The sequence below is a fragment of the Pelodiscus sinensis genome, chromosome 3, assembly GCF_052426305.1.
Source record: "Pelodiscus sinensis isolate ZL-2025 chromosome 3, ASM5242630v1, whole genome shotgun sequence".
Lineage (NCBI taxonomy): Eukaryota > Metazoa > Chordata > Testudines > Trionychidae > Pelodiscus > Pelodiscus sinensis.
In genome coordinates, this window is record NC_143054.1 from 196,308,751 (window position 1) to 196,328,137 (window position 19,387).

The window sequence follows — 19,387 nt, forward strand, 5'->3', positions numbered from 1 at the left end:
CAGTCATCTAGTCCAGTCTCCTGCAGTGAAGCAGGGCTAAATATGATCTAGACATACCTGACATGTATTTGTCAAACCTTTTCTTAAAAACCTCCAATGATGGAGAAACCTCCCTAGGTAATCTGTTCCAGTATTTAGCTATCCTTACAGTTAGGAGGTGCTTCCTAATGTATGACCCAAACTCTTTTGTTGCAATTTAAGACCATTGCTGTTTGGTCTGTTCTGGTGAATAAGGAGAACGATTTATCACCCTTCTCCTTATAACCAGGGCCGGACCAAGCCATTCTGGTGCCCGGGCAGACAGTTTAATTGTGCCCCGGCTTGTGACCCAGTTGTTTTCAGTCTTTTTTCAAAGTTCATGTTTTCTTGACATTTAATCATTTTTTGTCGATCTTCTCCAATTTGTCTACATCTCCAAGGCATGATGCCCAGAACAGGATATAGTACTTCATCTGAAGATTTATCAGGGCTGAGTGGAAAAACAACTCATGTCTTTCTTACAGTGCTTCTGCTTACACATACCACAATACTGGTTTGGGTTTTTTGCAACAGTATTGCGATCTGCAGTCCCAATGTACAAAGCCCTATTCCCCTTTTTCCCTGCCTGTCCATCCTGAACAAACTGTACCCTTCTATATCAATATTTGTCATGTGAATTACTCCACCAAGTCTCTGTGAGGCCATTTTGTGTTGCAATTGTGATTGTTCATTAGTAGTTGAAGTTCTTCCTGTTTATTCCGTAAGCTACTTTGGCAGGTTTTATTCTCAGACTTGAATATTCACATGAATAGTCAGAGAGAGGTAGCCGTGTTAGTCTGATCTTGGTAAAACAAAAAAGCAGTTACCTAGCACTTTAAAGACTAGCAATATAGTTCATTATCACCTAATAAACTATTTTGTTAGTTGTTAAAGTGCTCCGTAACTACTTTTTTGTTTTATCACATGAATCTTACTTTTTTTTTAAAGGAAAGTTGAAACTGGAGAAGGGTGAGGCTGGCACAACTGCAGTAGTAGGGAAATCCACTTGGCAAGAACCATGGGGTGCAGCCATATACATATAAACTGGACCACACTGTTTAAAAAAAAGATAGCACTAAAGGGCAACTGACTGTTTTAAGGACTGACTCTATGCAGTGGTGGGAAAAACACAGGGCCAGGTTAACTGCTAACCCTCATTCTGGGGGCTCCCCCTGCCTTCCAAGCACGGAGCCAGGGAGAAGAGGGAAGGCCAAAGACCCATTGCTCAGCCTGCTAGTATCACTAACCCTTCCACATTATCATGTCTCCTCTTGCTGTTTGGTGTCATACTCCTAAAGAGCCAGCACCTGGAGACTGGGAGGGAGGTGTGATTGGGGGGGGAAGAGGGAGGAGCAGGAGGTTGTGCCTGGAGCCCCATGAGAAGGGGAGGGGATGTTTCCTGGGGATGCTCTAGAGCAGTGGTTCTCAAAATATTTGGGCTGTGGCCCACCCTACTCAGTGCAAGGGCTGGGAGGGAGGGCTGGCCAGGAGATGGCATGCGGGGGGGGGGGGTGCAAGTTGGGGAGGGGTGCATATGCGGGCAATGGGTGTGCGAGTCTGGCCATGAAAAGAGAGGGGGGGCTCTGTGCCCCCGGGCACGCCCTACTGTTCCTATTGGCTGTAACTCCAGCCAGTGGGAGCAGCTGGGGAAACCTCCAAGCCAACACCAATCTCGCGGGGGAGGGGCGCGCGGCGGGGAGCTGAGCCCGGAGCCTGCCGCCCAGCTACAGGGCGCGCGCGGACCACGTGGTGCCCAGCAAAGGTCGCGCCTGCACTGGGCCGGAAGCCCCGCCTCCCTGGGGCAGCGGGGCGGACCCTGCGGCGAGCAGGGCAGAGCGCGCACGCGCGGAACTCTCCTTTCGTTGCGGAAGCGCGCGCGCGCGCTCTCCCCCCCCCTCCACCTCCTCCCCGCGCGCTCGCTGGTCGGCCGCATCTGATTGGCCGCGCGCGGCGAGCCAATGGGAGCGGCCGTTGCTGGGCGGTGGCGGCGGCGGCAAGATGGACGCGGGGCAGGCGCAGCGCTGGAGGGCGCGCCTGGCCGGCGTCTACGCCCTGGGCGCCTGGGGCCTGGTGGGCTCCCTGCTCTTCTACTACTGGACCGGCCGCTGGGAGCGGCCCGCGCCGCCCGGTACGGCAGGGCCGCCTGGGTGTGTCCTGGGGGGCGGGGCCCGGGCCCTGGCGGGGGGCGGGGCTGACTCGGGGCTCCACCCCCCCCAGGCGCCCGAGGCCTCCAGGGTCTCCCCAAGGCGGGTGCCCGGGAGATTGGGGAAGTGCTGGTGGGGCTCCCGGGGGGGTGCGGGGCGCGCGCTCACCCCGGGGGCTGCTGGCGCGGGGGCCTCCCATTCTCCCCCCCCTTCACTTACTGGGCCTGCCAGAGTGAGGGCTCAGTGCAGAGCGAGGCCCCGGTAGCCCAGCCGCTGAGCTGCGCTTGGCCTGTCGCTTGCAGGGGACTTACAACGGGGGGGGGCGGCGCTTGCAACCCTGATTGAGCTGCTGGGTGAGCTAGACAGGAATCTTGGCCGTTTTGTTGCAGAAATATTTGCTCTCCTCTTTGCTGTAGCGTAGAGGTGTCAGAAACGTGGAGGCTGTTTGCAAACCCTGCCTTGCTGCTCTCTTTGGCAAGTTTCAGCAAAGGGGCCAAAAGGGAACGATCCTGGAGCCTGAGCGTTTCGCTTGTAGGCTCTGTCTGCACTGGGTGCACTTAAGGTGCTGAAGAACCATTCTGTTCTCGCAGCAGGCTTGTAAACAACACTCTGTCCATACACAAGAACTCCGCAAGGGTTTCCATGCTTGCCAAATATTTTTAGGATTAGTCTTGTTTTCAGTGGTCTTGTGTACACCAAGAAGACTTAATAAGTTCAAAACCAAGCTGAAATTTGGTTGACAGTGCAGACAAGGCTGTCAAGGGTATTCATCGCAAGGGGTAAACTTCATTGGTGCATTATGACAATTCAGGTGCCAATACCAATTTGAGCCATCCAAATGTACTAAATTAAACATAAGATGTAAAAATGAGTGTTTAAATTGTTTCTAACCGCGATATTTATTCCTTCCAAAATTTTGGAAGCAATGAAGTGAACCACAAAAACGGACTAAAAAGATAGTTGTTACTGTACTCTGATACAGCTGTGTTGGCAGCCAAAAGCAGGGAAACTAGAGAGTGGTTAAGAGTAGCTGGCTTTTTTTTTTATTAGGTAAAGAAAGCATCCCTCCGAATGAGCCACAACTAGGTTTTCGTGTCACATCAGTGATAACATATAAACAAGATCCTACACCTGGACTGTATGATAAGGTGAGATCATTCTTTGCAACCAATGATGGCCCCGGTCCAGAAGAGTAACTGGATCCTGGAAATTAGGACTTTGATATCATGACAAGAAAAATGACTTGCATCAAGATGGCTTGCTTGGACGTGAAATCTTTAGTTGAAGAGCAAATATGGTTCTCTTTCAGTAACAAGCCAAGTCTACGCTCGTCTCACACGAAAAAACAGCCAACCAAACAAACATCCCCACCCTGAATGTTTTGCAAAGCCTAGCAAACTTTTTCAAATCTGTTAAAAGCAGTGTTTTCCAAGTAATTTTCTTGGAGTGCTGAAATATTAAACAAATTGTGAATTAATAAACTTCCTACAATTAAATCTGTATAATTTGAAGTTTATTTTAATGATTTTGAACAGCATGTAGTGTCTACTAAATTAACACGATTGCCTCTGCTAAACTTGACCTCTGTCTAATGGGTGTTGCTTTGATAAAATAATACGAAATTGCAAAGTCAGTTTAATGATTGTGAATGAGAAACAGCATTGGACACTAAATGCTTTTCCAGTAAAGCGAATTATATTTTACTTTGGCTTTTGGGAGAGTTCTTATGTTACTAAAGTCGGAAAGTGGGAATGAAAGTTAATGCTTAGGGGAATATAGAAATTGAACTCAAACACGAAATTAAGTGACTCAAGTGTAACATCTGTTTCATTAAAGGTGTAAATAGTGCTCAGTATTAACTGTTCTGTCACCAACAGATGTGTCATGTTAATGACTCCATTGGTCTACCAGGTCGCTTTCTTGGAGCAGTTTGTTCGTATGTAAAATTGCATTAGCAGCAAAGGTGTAGCTCCCATCTGAAGAGTTCCTCAGTGAGAATGACAATACTTTACTCCATGGAGCTGCTTACTAACGCCTGGTCTACACTATGAGGTTAGATCAAAGTTAGCCATATTAGGCTGATTGTATAATGAATTTGTCTACATCACCAAGTCCCTTCTCCTGACTGTAAGAGCTTTTAAAGTTGACATTGATACTCCATCTCAGTGAGAGGAATAGCACTAAATTTGACCTTCAGTTCAGGTTGATGTTCTTGCCTCCGGGAGGTGTCCCGCAGGTCCCGGAAATGACTGCCTTAGCTAGCACTTAATTCTGTTGTGCTCTCAGGAACCAAGGAAAAGGCACACAAACTCTTGAACTTTGAGCCCAGCAGCATATCTGACCATGGACACCCAGAGTTACAAACGAGCTTGGCCGTGTTGGGTGCAGAGATACTGGATCTGATTGCTGTGCAGAGAGAAGAATCTGTTTGGGGAGAACTAAGAACCAGCAAAAGAAATGCTGATATCTGCCTAAATCGCACAGGGCCTGGTGGAAAAAGGCTACACTAGGGATACCCATCCGTGCCATGTGAAAATAAAGGAGCTGAGGTAGGTGTCCCAGATATGGTCACTCCAGATTAGAGGTGCAGACTGCCACTTCTATGGACAGCTGCAGGATCTGAGAACTATCTGTGTACATCTCCCAAGAGAGTCTTCAGGCAGCCTCAGGCAACAACAGGGAGTACATTGTACAGTAAAACTCCGATGGTCCAGCATCTGACGGTCTGGCACTCCTGATGGTCCAGCACCACCAGGAACCCGGAAGTGCTCCGGGCAGCTGGACCATTGGAGCTGCTCTGTCTCCAGCTTTCCCTATTCAGCTGCTGCTAAAACCGATCAACGGCTGAATCGGGGAAGCAGGAGGCAGAGCAGCTGGGGCGCTGCCGGATAGGTCCCCTAGCGCTGCCCCTTGGGTCTGCGGGACCAACAGGGCAGCACCCCATGTGTCCCCAATTCAGCCGCTGCTGAAACTGACCAGTGGCTGACTCCAGGAAGCCCGAGGCAGAGCTGCTCTGCCCTGGGCTTCCTGGAATCAGCTGCTGATCAGTTTCAGCAACAGCTGACTTGGGGACACCTAGGACAGAGCAGCTGGGGTGCTGCCAGGTTGGTTCCTGCAGTGGCGAGGTGCGGTGCTGCAGGAACCAACCCGGCAGCGCCCCAGCTGCTCTGTCCCAGGCGTCCAGATTCAGCCGCTGTTGAAACTGATCAGCGGCTGACTCCAGGAAGCCCGAGGCAGAGCTGCTCTGCCCCGGGCTTCCTGGAGTCAGTCGCTGGTCAGTTTCAGCAGCGGCTGACTTGGGGATGCCTGGGGCAGAGCAGCTGGGGTGCTGCCGGGTATATCTGGCTGCACCAAGGGTCAGCGCTACGGGACCAACCCGGCAGCACTCCAGCTGCTCTGTCCCAGGCATCTCCGATTCAGCCGCTGCTGGTCAGTTTCAGCAGCAGCTGAATCAGGGATGCCTGGGGCAGAGCCGGACTATCGGAAGGGGGGGCTAGGAGGGGTCTGGGGTGGCATCCCCCCCACCCCAGACCCTTCATAGTCCCCCCCTTCTGATAGTCCAGCATATCGGATAATCCGGCACCCCCTGGGTCCTAAAGGTGCCGGATTATCGGAAGTTTACTGTAGATACTTCTCTGACAGCCAGGACCTTTTTTCAACTTTTGGAGCCCATGTCCTCCCAGGCCCTCTTTTTGCTGGACCTTGATAATGGGGAGGGCACCTTTGGTGAGTGCACATTTGTAATCATGCTACCGTTTAATCTTTGATCTGCCCTGAACAGTTGGGGTACAGTACACAGCGAGAGCGTCCGGGAAAAGTTTAATGTGCCTGTTCCTGGAATCGTCCCTGCAAATTTCTACAAAACTCAGCGAGCTACTCTGCAGTCCTTCTCAGAAGGTTTCTGGGGAGGGCTGTCTTACTCTGTCTTCCGCAGTAGGATGTCTCGCCACGCCAGCGGTAAGACATCAGGCGTCATTGCAGCACAAAGCGTAGCAGCATAACATCCAGGTTTCTGGCCACTTTCACACAGCATCTATGTCCTATCAGGCTCTGTGCTTCAGAGAAGACTGACAACGTGCATGGTGATCTGGGTGAAATGAAGGAAGTTCTATAATAGCACAGAGGCAGTCTGCCTCTGTTTGTTCATCCCCAACAAATTATGATCCTGGGTTTGCTGTGAGGTTTGTGATGGATCATCCTGGAGAACAGCCATGCGTTGATGGGAGGCGGGGGAGCGAAGACACCATGGCTACGACTAGACGCATGATTTTCCGCAAATGCTTTTAACGGAATAGTTTTTCCTTTAGAAGCATTTGTGGAAAAGAGCGTCTAGATTGGCACGGACGCTTTTCCGCAAAGGCACTTTTTCTGGAAAAGCGTCCGTGCCAATCTAGACGCGGTTTTGTGCAAGAAAACCCCGATCGCCATTTTCGCCATCGGGGCTTTTTTGCGTAAAACAATACCATCGGGGCCCTCTTGCGCAAAATCATGCCAGTCTAGATGTAGCCCTGCCCTGCAAACACCCTCCCCTTGCCCGCCCTACTGCAGTTGGCAGAATAAACAAAGATCCTGTTGCGCTGAAATCGTACCTTTTTATTTAGGGAACACAGAAAGGGAGTTGCTGATGTAGTAGGGTCTGATGGTGGGGCACAGACTAGGCAAGGACATGTTCCTTCTCACAATCCCCTTGTAGTACTCAAAACTGTGGGAATGACAGTCTTCTGCTCCCACAACCACCCCCGGGAGTTAAGTTAAAGGCTACTCTGGCATCCCCTGCCATCACCTCTCCATTCTACATCTGGGAGGGGAGCGTATGAAACGTGGTGAGGAGGACAGATGGTTGCCAGCAGTTGCGGGGGGGGGGGGGAGGAGGGAGTGCCTGCTCTCTAGCAGCTTTTCCTGCTCCTCAAGCAGGCCCCTCAGCAGCTGTTTGCTCCCCCATGAGCCTCAATATCTCATTCTGCATCTTACATTTAAGCTCCCTGCATGATTTCCTGTCCTCATGTTCAGTGCAGATGACCTGGTGTTTGGCTGCCCATAATTAGGTGCCAGGCGATATGCCTCAGCCCCTCACCCTGCCAGAAGGATATCCCCTTTATTTTCACAAGTATTATGCAGCACACAGCAGCGGGAATATTGCTTTTGCTGAGGTCTAATCTAGTCAATATACTTGGCCAGTGTGCTTTTAAATGGCTAAAGGCACATTTTACTGCCATTCAGCACTTGCTCAGCGTGAACTGCTCCTCACTACTGTATAGGCTGCCTGTGTATGGCTTCATGAGCCATGGGAGCAAAGGGCAGGCTGGCGTCCAAGGATAGCTATGAGCATTTCAGTGTCATCAATGGTAATTTTCCGATCTGGGAAGATAGTTCCACTTTGCAGCTTTCTGAAGAGACCGGAGTTCCTAAAGATGCACCTTTCCCGATCATCCCAGGTTGATGTTGGTGAAATGGCCCTTATGATCCACCACAGCCTGCAACACCATTGAAAAATACCCATTGTGGTTTATGTACTCTCGGGCAAGGAGTTAAGATAGGGATGTGCTTTCCATCTACCGCCCCACCACAGTTAGGGTGTGTCTACACTGCACCCTTACCTTGAAATAAACTACGCATTTTGTACCACATAAATAGTGTAATTTATTTCGAGGTCACTTTGGAAAAAAGTGCTATTCTGAAACATCCCTTAACCCTCATGGAAAGATGGTTACAGGGATGCCGGAATAACACCCCCATTATTTTGAAATTATCTTGAAATAACAAGCTGCTTTAAAGACACAGAATAGCTATTTTGGGATATGTCCGGTATCCCCCAAATAGCTCCACACTGTAGACATAGCTGTAGGGAAGTCCATTGCAGCAAATCCCTCCACTACGTTCTGCACCTTTCACAGAGTCACTAGCTACCCTTGTCTTGGCTACTTGGATCGCAGCTGGCCACCTCTGTGGATTTACCAACTCCAAATTGATTCTCAACTGACCAGTAGCAGTCTGGCATTGCAAACTTCCACAGGGCTATTGACATAAGAACATAAGAAATAGCCGTACTGGGTCAGACCAAAGGTCCATCTATCCCAGTAGCCTGTCTGCTGACAGTGGCCACCACCAGGTGCCCCAGAGTGGGTGGACCGAAGACAATGATCAGGCAATTTGTCTCCTGCCATCCTTCTCCAGCCTCTGACAAACAGAGGCCAAGGACACCATTTTATCCCCTGGCTAATAGCCTTTTATGGACCTAACCTCCATGAAATTATCTAGTGTCCCTTTAAACTCTGTTATAGTCCTAGCCTTCATAGCCTCTTGTGGAAAGGAGTTCCACAGGTTGACTACACGCTGTGTGAAGAACTCTCTTTTATTAGTTTTAAAGCTGCTACCCATTAACTTCATTTGGTGTCCTCTAGTTCTTCTATTATGGGAACTAATAAATAACTTCTTTATTCACCCTCTTCACACCACTCATGATTTTATAGACCTCTACCATATCCCCCCTCAGTCGCCTCTTTTCTAAACTGAAAAGTCCCAGTCGCTTTAATCTCTCCTCATATGGGACCCGCTCCAAACCCCTAATCATTTTAGTTGCCCTTTTTTGAACCCTTTCTAAGGCCAAAATATCTTTTTTGAGGTGAGGAGACCACATCTGTACACAGTATTCAAGATGTATACTTGCTTCTCAACTGTCAGAGCGAGTCTTATTCTCGTAATGCATTTCAGGAGGATGTGGAGAGCAGACAGCCATTTGCAAAGTTCATGAAGGTGGCCTTATGCATGGGAAAGTTCTGTAGCCAGAGGTCATTGGCCCATAGCTGCATAACTAAGAAGTCCCACCAGTCTGTGCTTGCCTCCTAGAATCAGAATTGCTGTTTTGCTGTATCTCAGCTCTGCGGCTGGCAGAATATGCTAATTGCTCCATTCAGTGGTACCCCTCTGCCCCCCCAACTGTGGGCATGGCCTTCTCACATTGTTCCTTGCACCCCTGGTTCCTGGCTAAGCTCTGGAGAAACTAGTATAATGTTTGCTATGTTTGCAGTGTGCAGCTGAGTGGGGTCCATGCTTGCTGTGCTAGGTTGTCTGCACAAATAACCAGGGAAAAAAAGGGTGCAAAAAGATTGTTTTCTGTTGCTTCCAAGCCCCTATATAAATCCATGGTATGCCCACATCCTGAATACTGTGTGTAGATGTGGTTGCTTCATCTAAAAAAGATATCTTGGAATTGGGAAAAGTTCAGAAAAGGGCAAGGAAACGATATGGGGTTTGGAATGGCTGCCATATGAGCAGAGATTAATAAGACTGGGTCTTTTCAGCTTGGAAAAGAGACTCCTAAGGGGGAATATGGTAGCAGTCTATACAATCATGACCGGTGCAGAGAAAGTTAATAAAGAAGAACTATTTACTCCTTCCCAGAACAAGAATGGGGGTGGGGAGGTGTCACCAAATGAAATTAATGGTAGTAAGTTTAAAGTAAAGGGAAGTATTTCTTCACATAATGCACAATCTGTGGAACTCCTTGCCAGAGGACATTGTGAAGATGAGAACTTTAACAGGGTTCACAAAAAGAACTCGATTATACATGGAGGTTAGGTCCATCAATGGCTATTAGCCAGGATGGGCAGGAATGTTGTCCCTAACTTCTGTTTGTCAGATGCTGGGAATGGGCATGGGATGGGTCACTTGATGATTGCCTGTTCTGTTCGTTCCCTCTGGGATACCTGACATTGGCCGCTGTCAGCAGACAGGACACTGGACTGGATGGACCTTTGGACTGGACGTTCTTATGTCCTTATGACTGATGGAGCATAAGCCTGTTCTCTTATGTCCAAGATTGCAGGCCTGAAGCAAGATCCTCTCTCTCCCTTTGTACCCTAGCAAACACCCTGACTTCACTTTCAAAGCAGACAAGAGTGTTTAGCTTAGTGCCAGTTCAGGTTACACTCTCCCTGTCACCCAGTTTCAATTAATCACATCCCCAGACATTGTGACCTAGATGTATGGGCCCTCATCTAGCTGAGGGAGAGGCAGAGCTTAATCTCCTTTCCTGTTATCTTAGGAACTTCAGGTAAGATTGCCAGGTGTCCAGTGTACTACCGGACAGTCCGGTATTTGCGCTCTCTGTTCGGTAAAAAAAATCAGAAAATACCAGCCATATGCAATTTCCGGTATTTTCTGATTTTTCCAGCTGCGCACCGGACGGAAGCCTGGCGTGGGCGGGGGGAGCGGCTGGAAGGCGGGGCCATGATCGGCGCTAGGAGCCTGTGATTACGCAGAAACCTGGCGGTGACGGGGGGAGTGGATGGGACTCCGAACCACTCCCCCCCCCCCGCCCTTGCCAGGCTTCTGCGCAATCACAGGCTCCCAGCCTGAGAGTCCCAGTTGGCAGGCAGGGCCACGATCAGCGCTCTGGATGTGTCAGAAGCCTAGCGGGGGTAGGGGAGAGTGGCTGGGAGGCGGGGCGCGATCGGCGCTGGGAGTTCTCTACAATCATTTCAGCTGCTGGATAAAAAGGAGTTCTTCTAAATTCTTCTATAGCCTTTGCTTTAGAGGACTAGAAAGCAATGAAAATAGCATGCACATTTGCACAATTACGTCTAAGCCTCTTTACATAGAGATGGTGTAGGACAGGGGTGTCCAAACTTTTTTCAAAGAGGGCCAGATTTGATGAAGTGAACATGCGTGAGGGCCGACCATTTTGCCTGGCATTCTTTGAACCATTAAAATTAAACACAAATTAACTATTTTATGCAAAGTTTTTGGCATACTTTTCATTTTGTCACATGGATGACAAATCTAAACAGGTGTTAAATCACTCTGCCTTTCATATCTGAAGGCCAGATGAAAAAAAAAATCCAGGAAGCTGAAATATATGTCAGGAACATTGTAAAGTACATTACATATTATTGGTAATAAAGGTTGTCTGTCAACTTTTAAGTTAAAAAAATATGAACAGGAACATAACACCAACTATACATGTTGTGTCCAAATATATTTATAACTGATTTAGACCAACTGACATTAACTGAAGCCTGTTTATAATAAAGTTAAGTATTAAACATAGCATGTGTGTTTGTGGCAGTGGTTGGTTGCGTCTAGACTGGCAAGTTTTTCCGCAAAAGCAGGTGATTTTGCGGAAAAACTTGCTGGCTGTCTACATTGGCCGCTTGAATTTCCGCAAGAACGCTGACTTCCTACAGTCTGAAATCAGTGCTTCTTGCGGAAATGCTATGATGCTCCCGTTCGGATAAAAGCCCTCTTGTGCAAATGCTTTTGCGCAAGAGGGCCAGTGTAGACAGCTCAGGACTGTTTTGCGCAAAAAAGCCCTGATGGCGAAAATGGCGATCGGGGCTTTCTTGTGCAAAACTGCGTCTAGATTGGCCACGGACGCTTTTCTGCAAAAAGTGCTTTTGCGCAAAAGCATCCTGCCAATCTAGACGCTCTTTTCCGCAAATGCTCTTAACAGAAAAACTTTTCCGTTAAAAGCTTTTGTGGAAAATCATGCCCGTCCAGACGTAGCCGGGTTTTTTTTTTTTCCTGCTGGACAAATTTGTAGCCCCTGTGCTCGGTATTTTTGGGGAAAGCATCCGGCAGCCCGAAGGTCAGGGCGGAGTTGGCCGGTGGCTCCGGAGGGAGGGGGGGCCCGGGCAGGGCCTGGCTCGGCGGGGAGCGGGGCAGAGCCCGATTGAAACACCCGCAGGGCCACGCGGCTCGTCCGGCTGCGCGGAGCCCGCCGGGGCCGGCAGGGGGCGGGCGCGGACTCCGGATCCCGGCCTGGCCGCGCCGCCTCGGCACCATGAAGGCGATAATCCAGCGGGTCGCCCAGGCCAGCGTGACAGGTCAGCGCCCCCCCCCGCCCCCGCCCCCCTGCGCCCCCCCCGCCCCCCCCGCCCCTCCGCGTCCTCCCCCCGCGCCCCCCAGTCCTTCCCCCTGCACCCGCATGCATTGCCCCCCCCCGCGCCCCCCAGTCCTTCCCCCTGCACCCGCATGCATTGCCCCCCCCGCGCCCCCCAGTCCTTCCCCCTGCACCCGCATGCATTGCCCCCCCCGCGCCCCCCAGTCCTTCCCCCTGCACCCGCATGCATTGCCCCCCCCGCGCCCCCCAGTCCTTCCCCCCTGCACCCGCATGCATTGCCCCCCCCCCGCGCCCCCCAGTCCTTCCCCCTGCACCCGCATGCATTGCCCCCCCCGCGCCCCCCAGTCCTTCCCCCCTGCACCCGCATGCATTGCCCCCCCCGCGCCCCCAGTCCTTCCCCCCTGCACCCGCATGCATTGCCCCCCCCGCGCCCCCAGTCCTTCCCCCCTGCACCCGCATGCATTGCCCCCCCCGCGCCCCCAGTCCTTCCCCCCTGCACCCGCATGCATTGCCCCCCCCGCGCCCCCCAGTCCTTCCCCCTGCACCCGCATGCATTGCCCCCCCCGCCCCCCAGTCCTTCCCCTGCACCCGCATGCATTGCCCCCCCCGCGCCCCCAGTCCTTCCCCCCTGCACCCGCATGCCTTGCCCCCCCCGCGCCCCCAGTCCTTCCCCCCTGCACCCGCATGCATTGCCCCCCCCGCGCCCCCCAGTCCTTCCCCCTGCACCCGCATGCATTGCCCCCCCCGCGCCCCCAGTCCTTCCCCCTGCACCCGCATGCATTGCCCCCCCCGCGCCCCCAGTCCTTCCCCCTGCACCCGCATGCATTGCCCCCCCCGCGCCCCCCAGTCCTTCCCCCTGCACCCGCATGCCTTGCCCCCCCCGCGCCCCCAGTCCTTCCCCCCTGCACCCGCATGCCTTGCCCCCCCCCCGCGCCCCCAGTCCTTCCCCCCTGCACCCGCACTCCTGGCCCCCCCCGCGCCCCCCAGTCCTTCCCCCCTGCACCCGCATGCATTGCCCCCCCCGCGCCCCCAGTCCTTCCCCCCTGCACCCGCATGCCTTGCCCCCCCCGCGCCCCCAGTCCTTCCCCCCTGCACCCGCATGCATTGCCCCCCCCGCGCCCCCCAGTCCTTCCCCCTGCACCCGCATGCCTTGCCCCCCCCGCGCCCCCAGTCCTTCCCCCCTGCACCCGCATGCCTTGCCCCCCCCGCGCCCCCAGTCCCCCCCCCTGCACCCGCACTCCTGGCCCCCCCGCGCCCCCCAGTCCTTCCCCCTGCACCCGCATGCATTGCCCCCCCCGCGCCCCCCAGTCCTTCCCCCTGCACCCGCATGCATTGCCCCCCCCGCGCCCCCCAGTCCTTCCCTCTGCGCCGCCACAGCTGCCCCCCTGCGCCACCGTCCTTCTCCTGTACCCCCACGCCTGCCCCCCCTGCACCCTCCTGTCCTTCCCTCTGCACCCGCATGCCTGGTCCCCTCCTGCGCCTCCCAGCCCTTCCCCTGCAATCCCACGCCTGGCCCCCCTGCGTCCCTACAGTGTTTCCTCTGCACCCCCACACCTGGCCCCCTGCACTCTCACCCCCAGTCCTTCCCCTGCGCCCCATACCTGGCCCTCCCCTGCACTCCTACAGTGTTTCCCCTGTGCCCCCCCCGGTCCTTCCCCTGCACCCCCACGCCTGGTCCTTCCCTGAGCCCCGCAGTCCTTCCCCTGCACCCCCACCCCTGGCCCCTCCCTGCATCCCCACCCCCAGTCCTTCCCCTGCACCCCCACGCCTGGTCCTTCCCTGAGCCCCGCAGTCCTTCCCCTGCACCCCCACCCCTGACCCCTCCCTGCACCCCCATCCCTGGCCCCTCCCTGCATCCCCACCCCCAGTCCTTCCCCTGCACCCCCACGCCTGGTCCTTCCCTGAGCCCTGCAGTCCTTCCCCTGCACCCCCACCCCTGACCCCTCCCTGTATCCCCACCCCCAGTCCTTCCCCCTGCACCCGCACGCCTGGCCCTTCCCCCTGCGTCCCCCCAGCCCTTCCCCCTGCACCCACACACCTGGCCCTTCCCCCTGCACTCCCACTCCTTCCCCCTGCACCCGCCCGCCTGGCCCTGCCCCTTGCGCCCCCCCCAGCCTTTCCCCCTGCACCCACACACCTGGCCCTTCCCCCTGCACCCCATATCTGGCTTTCCTCTGCACCCTTAGTCCTTCCCCCTGCATCCCCTACTCCCTGACCTCCCCCTGCTCTTCCTATCACCAGTCCTTCCCACTGCACCCCATCCTTCCCACCCCTCCACCTTTCCCTGCACCCCCTGGCCTTCCCATACTCCCCTGCATCCCAGCTTCTTTCCACCGATCAGCCTCTGCTTTCGCTATCCCACCACATGCTTCCCTCGCATCCCTATGCACCCACCTACCTGCAAATGCTGCTCCCACACCTGTTCCGCCCCTGGCCACACTCCCCATCCATGCACCCAGAGTTGCTCTGCCCCTGCACTGACTGTCTACCCTCTCCCACTGTCCTTCTCACGCACTTACCCACCCCGCCTGCTCTCTCTGTACCCAGCATTTATTCCACCCACTGGCCCCCTCAGTGCCCATACCCCTCTTGCACCCTTCCGCGCCCCCTTTGCATCTTCCGTCCATCCCGCCCAGCTCTTTCCCTTTCCACTGGCCCACCCATTCCCCATACTAATGCTTTAACAAATCACGGGTCTGGGGGGCAGGTGAAGCTTGGCCAGACGAGCCCCATCCCCTTTGGCTGAGTCAAAGCTTTCCTTCAAAAATCTTCTTCCAGATTGAAAAACAACAAAACCAGATCCCTTCCAAACATCCGTGGTGCCTTCGGGAGCTTGCAGCCAGCCCAGTGCCTCTGCTGCTGCTCAGCGTGATGCTGAGCTGTGCTACCAAGAGAACACATCAGGGATCTCTCTGCTGATCATTAGGACCGGACTGCAGCAGAACCCAGCTGCTGACGTGAAAATCACTCTGTTGCTGTTGGGTACATCTTAGAGCAGCAGTGGGAGCAGATGCTAGAGCCGAGGTGTCCAATCCACTAGCCCCGGGTGGCTATTTGGCTGGTTGAGTGTGGCTAGTTTGCTACAGTGGCTGCTGCTATAGCAAACTAGCCACACTACAGTGGCTACTGCTTCCTAACTGGTTGGACACCATGATGCTAGAGCTATTCACTGTGGAGGCGGACTCAAAGAAAAGTCTGACTAGTGGAAAGGGCACTGGATAGGGACTTGAGTCCTGGGTTCTGTTCCTAGTTCTGCCCTGGGGTTGCTGCTGTTTCACTTCTTCTTGCCTTCTTTCCCATCTGTAAAATGGGGCTAATCAGGGCTCAACAAACTGCTGAATTTACTTGCCTGTGGCGAGTAGATTTCAGCCATTGCGCCCCATTCACCGGCGCTTTGTGCATGTGCAGTGCGGGGCTGGTGAGTAGCTCTTGCTGGGGTTTGTCGAGCCCTGGGGATAACGATCTGCTACCCCTTTGCTATCTACTGATTGGAAGCCCTTATGTGTGTTGTTGTTCTCCCGCTGCTACATTCAGCTACGCTTGCTGTCCCTGGGGAAGTTTAAAGTTTTGTCATTGGTGTTTGTGAGAGAGTTGAAAGACCCCTTTCAGGGAACAAAAAACAGGACTATGTAGCACTTTAAAGACTAACAAGATGGTTTATTAGGTGATGAGCTTTCGTGGGCCAGAGATTGACTGTGTGCCTACAGCACGACTGTTACCTTTGATTTGACCTGGCTTGCTCAGTACCTATTTCTTTCCATTTGCAAAGCATCCGCTGCAAGGCAGGTTGCCTTTCTGGTTGGTTGGTTATTTGGTGGAACTCTGCAAATTTTTTATTTTCCCACTTTGACTTTTTGCCTTAGTCATTCAACACGCTTCTGTCTTCTGTGTCCTTGCTGTTATTCACGGATATAGGGGGATATTGCTGCATAAATCAGTTTTTAATAACATGACTGTATTGCATGTTGGATTAACTGTTGACTCTTGATTACAGTGAGGCTTAGCTGCTGAGCATCTGGCCAGATGTTGCAGCTCTCTTTTCTGGAGGCAGACCTCACATTTTGTTCTGTATTTGTACTGCCCCTATGACCAGGGGGTAGGGATTGTAGGTGCTACTTGAGAACAGATAACAATGGTAGCACAATGCCATGTATTTGAGTTTGGAGCTCCTCCTTAAAATCCCCTGGAAGCTGATGCAGACAGCAAAGCTAGAGGCTAGAGGAAGCAAAGGGGAGAGAAGCGATTAGTTGCATCACTAGTGGACTCTCCAATAAGCTCCTGCTTATCAGATAGTCGACTAGTTGCTTACGTCCCTAGAGGCTGCTGGCTTTTCTTTTTCTTGTTTGTGCAGGGATGCTTGTGGGTTTTTAGCAAATACTAACACATGCTTAGTCCAGTGGGGCTTGTTTTTAAATGTTGTATAAATCTAAATAAAATCCTCGCTGTCATCGCCAGGGGTTCTCATTAAAATCACTTGGACTCTCTCTCTAGCGGGACATAACAGTCTCATGACATTGGAAATAAAATATTTGTTTTCATGGGGTTGGGTAGAATTGGACGACGTATAGACAGATCCGTTTTTGTAGATCGCTTCAAAGGCCAGAAGGGGCTGTTGTGTTCATCTCATCTGACTTTCTGCATCACAAGGATGTAGGATGTCCCTGTTTTAATGAGGGAAAGGTGAAAGGTTAACTGGGAAGCATCACCCTAAACAGGTAATGCTTACCAGTTCCGGTTAACTTGTAGGGGCTGGGGTAGCTCCCTGTCCTTCCTGGACAGGGGGCTGCTCCGGCCCTGCCGGGCCTACCACAGGCAGGGGCTGCTCTGGCCGGAGTAACCCATGTCTATGGCAAGCGTAGCTCAGCCCCCCTGTTGCAGGTTACATGCTGGTTCCCTGGGAGAGGGACCAGCTAGGGCTGCCAGCCCTGCTCCTGGCGAGCTGGCTGCAGAGCCCACAGCGAAACCTCCCTGTTTAACCCCTTCATCTCATCTGAAGAAGTGGGCTTTGCCCACAAAAGCTCATGATGCTATATATATATATATCTGTTAGTCTCTAAGGTGCCACTGTACTCAAAAAGTTTAACATGTCAACACGAAAGGGATATGAACCCAGAGGAAACTGCAGTCTTCTCATAGATTGCTTAGCCAACTTGAGTGCTGCAGAGAACCCAGGTCTCCTTGCTCTCAGGGTTGGGGCTCATTCACTGAACCATATCGCAAATCCCTTAAGGATGTGAGCACACTGACAACCCAAACCATTGACCGCAACTCCTGTTTTGCACAGCGGAAACTTTAAAAGATTGATTATTTTGTAAATATGTTAATTTTGAGGGACTTCTGCAATGCTGAAATCAGAGGAGTTGATTGATTTCATATGCTTGGGTCAATGTTCGAAGAATTTATTCATGTTCTTAAGCATGTGACTCTCATTAACGACCATGAAAATTGCAAATGGCAGAACTCTTCGTGTAATGTTTTGAAATGCTGGGAGCAAGCGTATTGAGCTGCTAAATTGCCACTTCATTTAACAAACCAATTGGACGGGAGGCAAAGGACTGAAATTTTGTAGCTCACAAAAACGGGGCTACGCAATTTTGCCCTGAAACTGAGGATGGAAATGTGTGCTAGAGTGTGAACATTTGGAATGCTGCTATGGCGCATGCACGTGTCTTGTTTTTTTCTTATGGCATTGCAAGATGATAAAATTTCTTGTAATTCTCCTTTCACAGACATGACTTTCAGTACTCTCTCTAAAACTGAATTGATGTACCTGACCCAACATGCATCGACAGTTAACTCTTCACATTTCTAGAAAGTATTTCTTGTGATCCTGTCAGCATTCCTGTCATAAAGCCAGATAATGTATTAACTTCACTTTTTTTTTTTTTTAATCCTGCAGTGGGTGGGGAACAAATAAGTTCCATTGGACGAGGCATCTGTGTGTTGCTGGGTATTTCTTTGGAAGATACTCACAAAGAGGTAGAACACATGTAAGTTGTGACATGCATTGAGTGTTTCCTTGTATTTCCTGTTTATGCATGTGCTATTAACTCTGAATCAGTAATTTCAAAACTACATTTATAAGGTTGCTTCTTGCTTTAGGAAAGTGTGAGCTCCGTTTTTTATTAATATTACACTTTGAGTGTGGACTTCCCGATTGTAGTTTAATTTCATTTTATGCAGCACTGTGGAATGTCCCCCCACAACAAACAAACCACTAATTTTTTTCCAGAAAATAACCTCCCATTGGGTTTTTCTGAGTGATTCCATTAAAAAAAAAATCTATTGTGTATCACTATAAACTGTTATTCACATTAACACACAACATATTTGAAAGGCTTTTGGATACTAGAAGTCTTAGAGCAGTGTTTCCTAAACTTTTTAAGACCAAGGAACACCAAACAATAATTTTTTTTATGAGGAACACCAAGAGTTTTTGGTTGAGCAAAAAAAACCACACACACACACACGCCCCTTGACACCAGACAACACTTTTATTAACAGTGACAATATTCGCTCACTGCCGAATGATAATTTAAGTATCTTTTTAATTATCTTTAGAAAAGTGGAACATCTTTTTTAATCTAAGTATTCCAGACATAACCTGTCAATCACTATCCATGAATAAAAAAAAAAGTTGTCCAACAAAGAAGGAACTTTGTATCTGGCCCCCCTTAGCTGACCTGGGTAACAAGTGAGGGCTAAAGGCAGTGGTGCAAAGACCCGGTTGGGGTGGCGGCTGTAGGGCAGTTCTCTCCCCTGGCAGGCAGGATCTCCAGACCAGCGGCGGAGACAGCCAATCAGAGCTGGCCCTGCAACGCCCCTCCCCTCTGGCAAAGGGCACCTCATTTCCTGCCACGTCATCACTCGCTCGCCTCTTCCACCCTTCACGTGGAAGCACTCAAGGAGGAACGCAGGCAGCTCTGCCTAATTTCCAGCCACGTCACTGCTGTGTCACTACTTGCTCACCTCTTCCACCCTTCGCATCACCCGCTGCGTCTCAGTGGCTGTAGCGGCCGTTATTTTTCCTCAAACGGTTGTGGCACACCTGTACGTCTCTGTGGAACACAGTTTAAGAAACAAGGTCGTATAGTCTCTCTTCAGTCTGCCTGTGAAAAGTTGAGCGTTTCTGAAAACGCAAACCTGGCAAGCTGCTGCAAATCAAGGCTGTTGTTTGAATTCTCTCTCTGACATGAATCACAAAACATTTGTAATTTTTTCAAAATGTGCCCATCTCAATATCTTTAATGAAGAAGGTCAATTTTGACTCAAATCCAAACATTGCCTGCTGCAGAGTTAGGGCTGTATTTCATTGCTCTTGTAGCTTAAAGTTCAGCTCATTCAAAGGACCCATAATGTTGACGACATAGTAAAACTTGAGCAA

The 19,387-nt window shown here is 51.6% G+C and overlaps 2 protein-coding genes across 2 annotated transcripts in view; both read left to right on the top strand.

Moving 5' to 3' along the window:
* The first annotated feature begins 1,966 nt into the window (after positions 1-1,966).
* SMIM26 (small integral membrane protein 26) lies at positions 1,967-3,667 on the top strand. Its single transcript, XM_075925769.2, has 2 exons — positions 1,967-2,146; positions 3,213-3,667. Exons 1-2 carry the CDS (start codon positions 2,017-2,019, stop codon positions 3,356-3,358), a joined length of 276 nt encoding a protein of 91 aa, XP_075781884.1. The 5' UTR covers positions 1,967-2,016; the 3' UTR covers positions 3,359-3,667.
* An 8,169-nt stretch (positions 3,668-11,836) lies between these two features.
* The window catches only part of DTD1 (D-aminoacyl-tRNA deacylase 1), a 103,074-nt gene continuing 95,523 nt past the window's right edge, over positions 11,837-19,387 (top strand). Inside the window, exons 1-2 of the mRNA XM_075925770.2 lie at positions 11,837-11,986; positions 17,903-17,993. Of these exons, the coding sequence (XP_075781885.1) occupies positions 11,944-11,986; positions 17,903-17,993 (134 nt within the window). The 5' untranslated portion in view covers positions 11,837-11,943. The remainder of the gene's footprint in view (positions 11,987-17,902; positions 17,994-19,387) is intronic.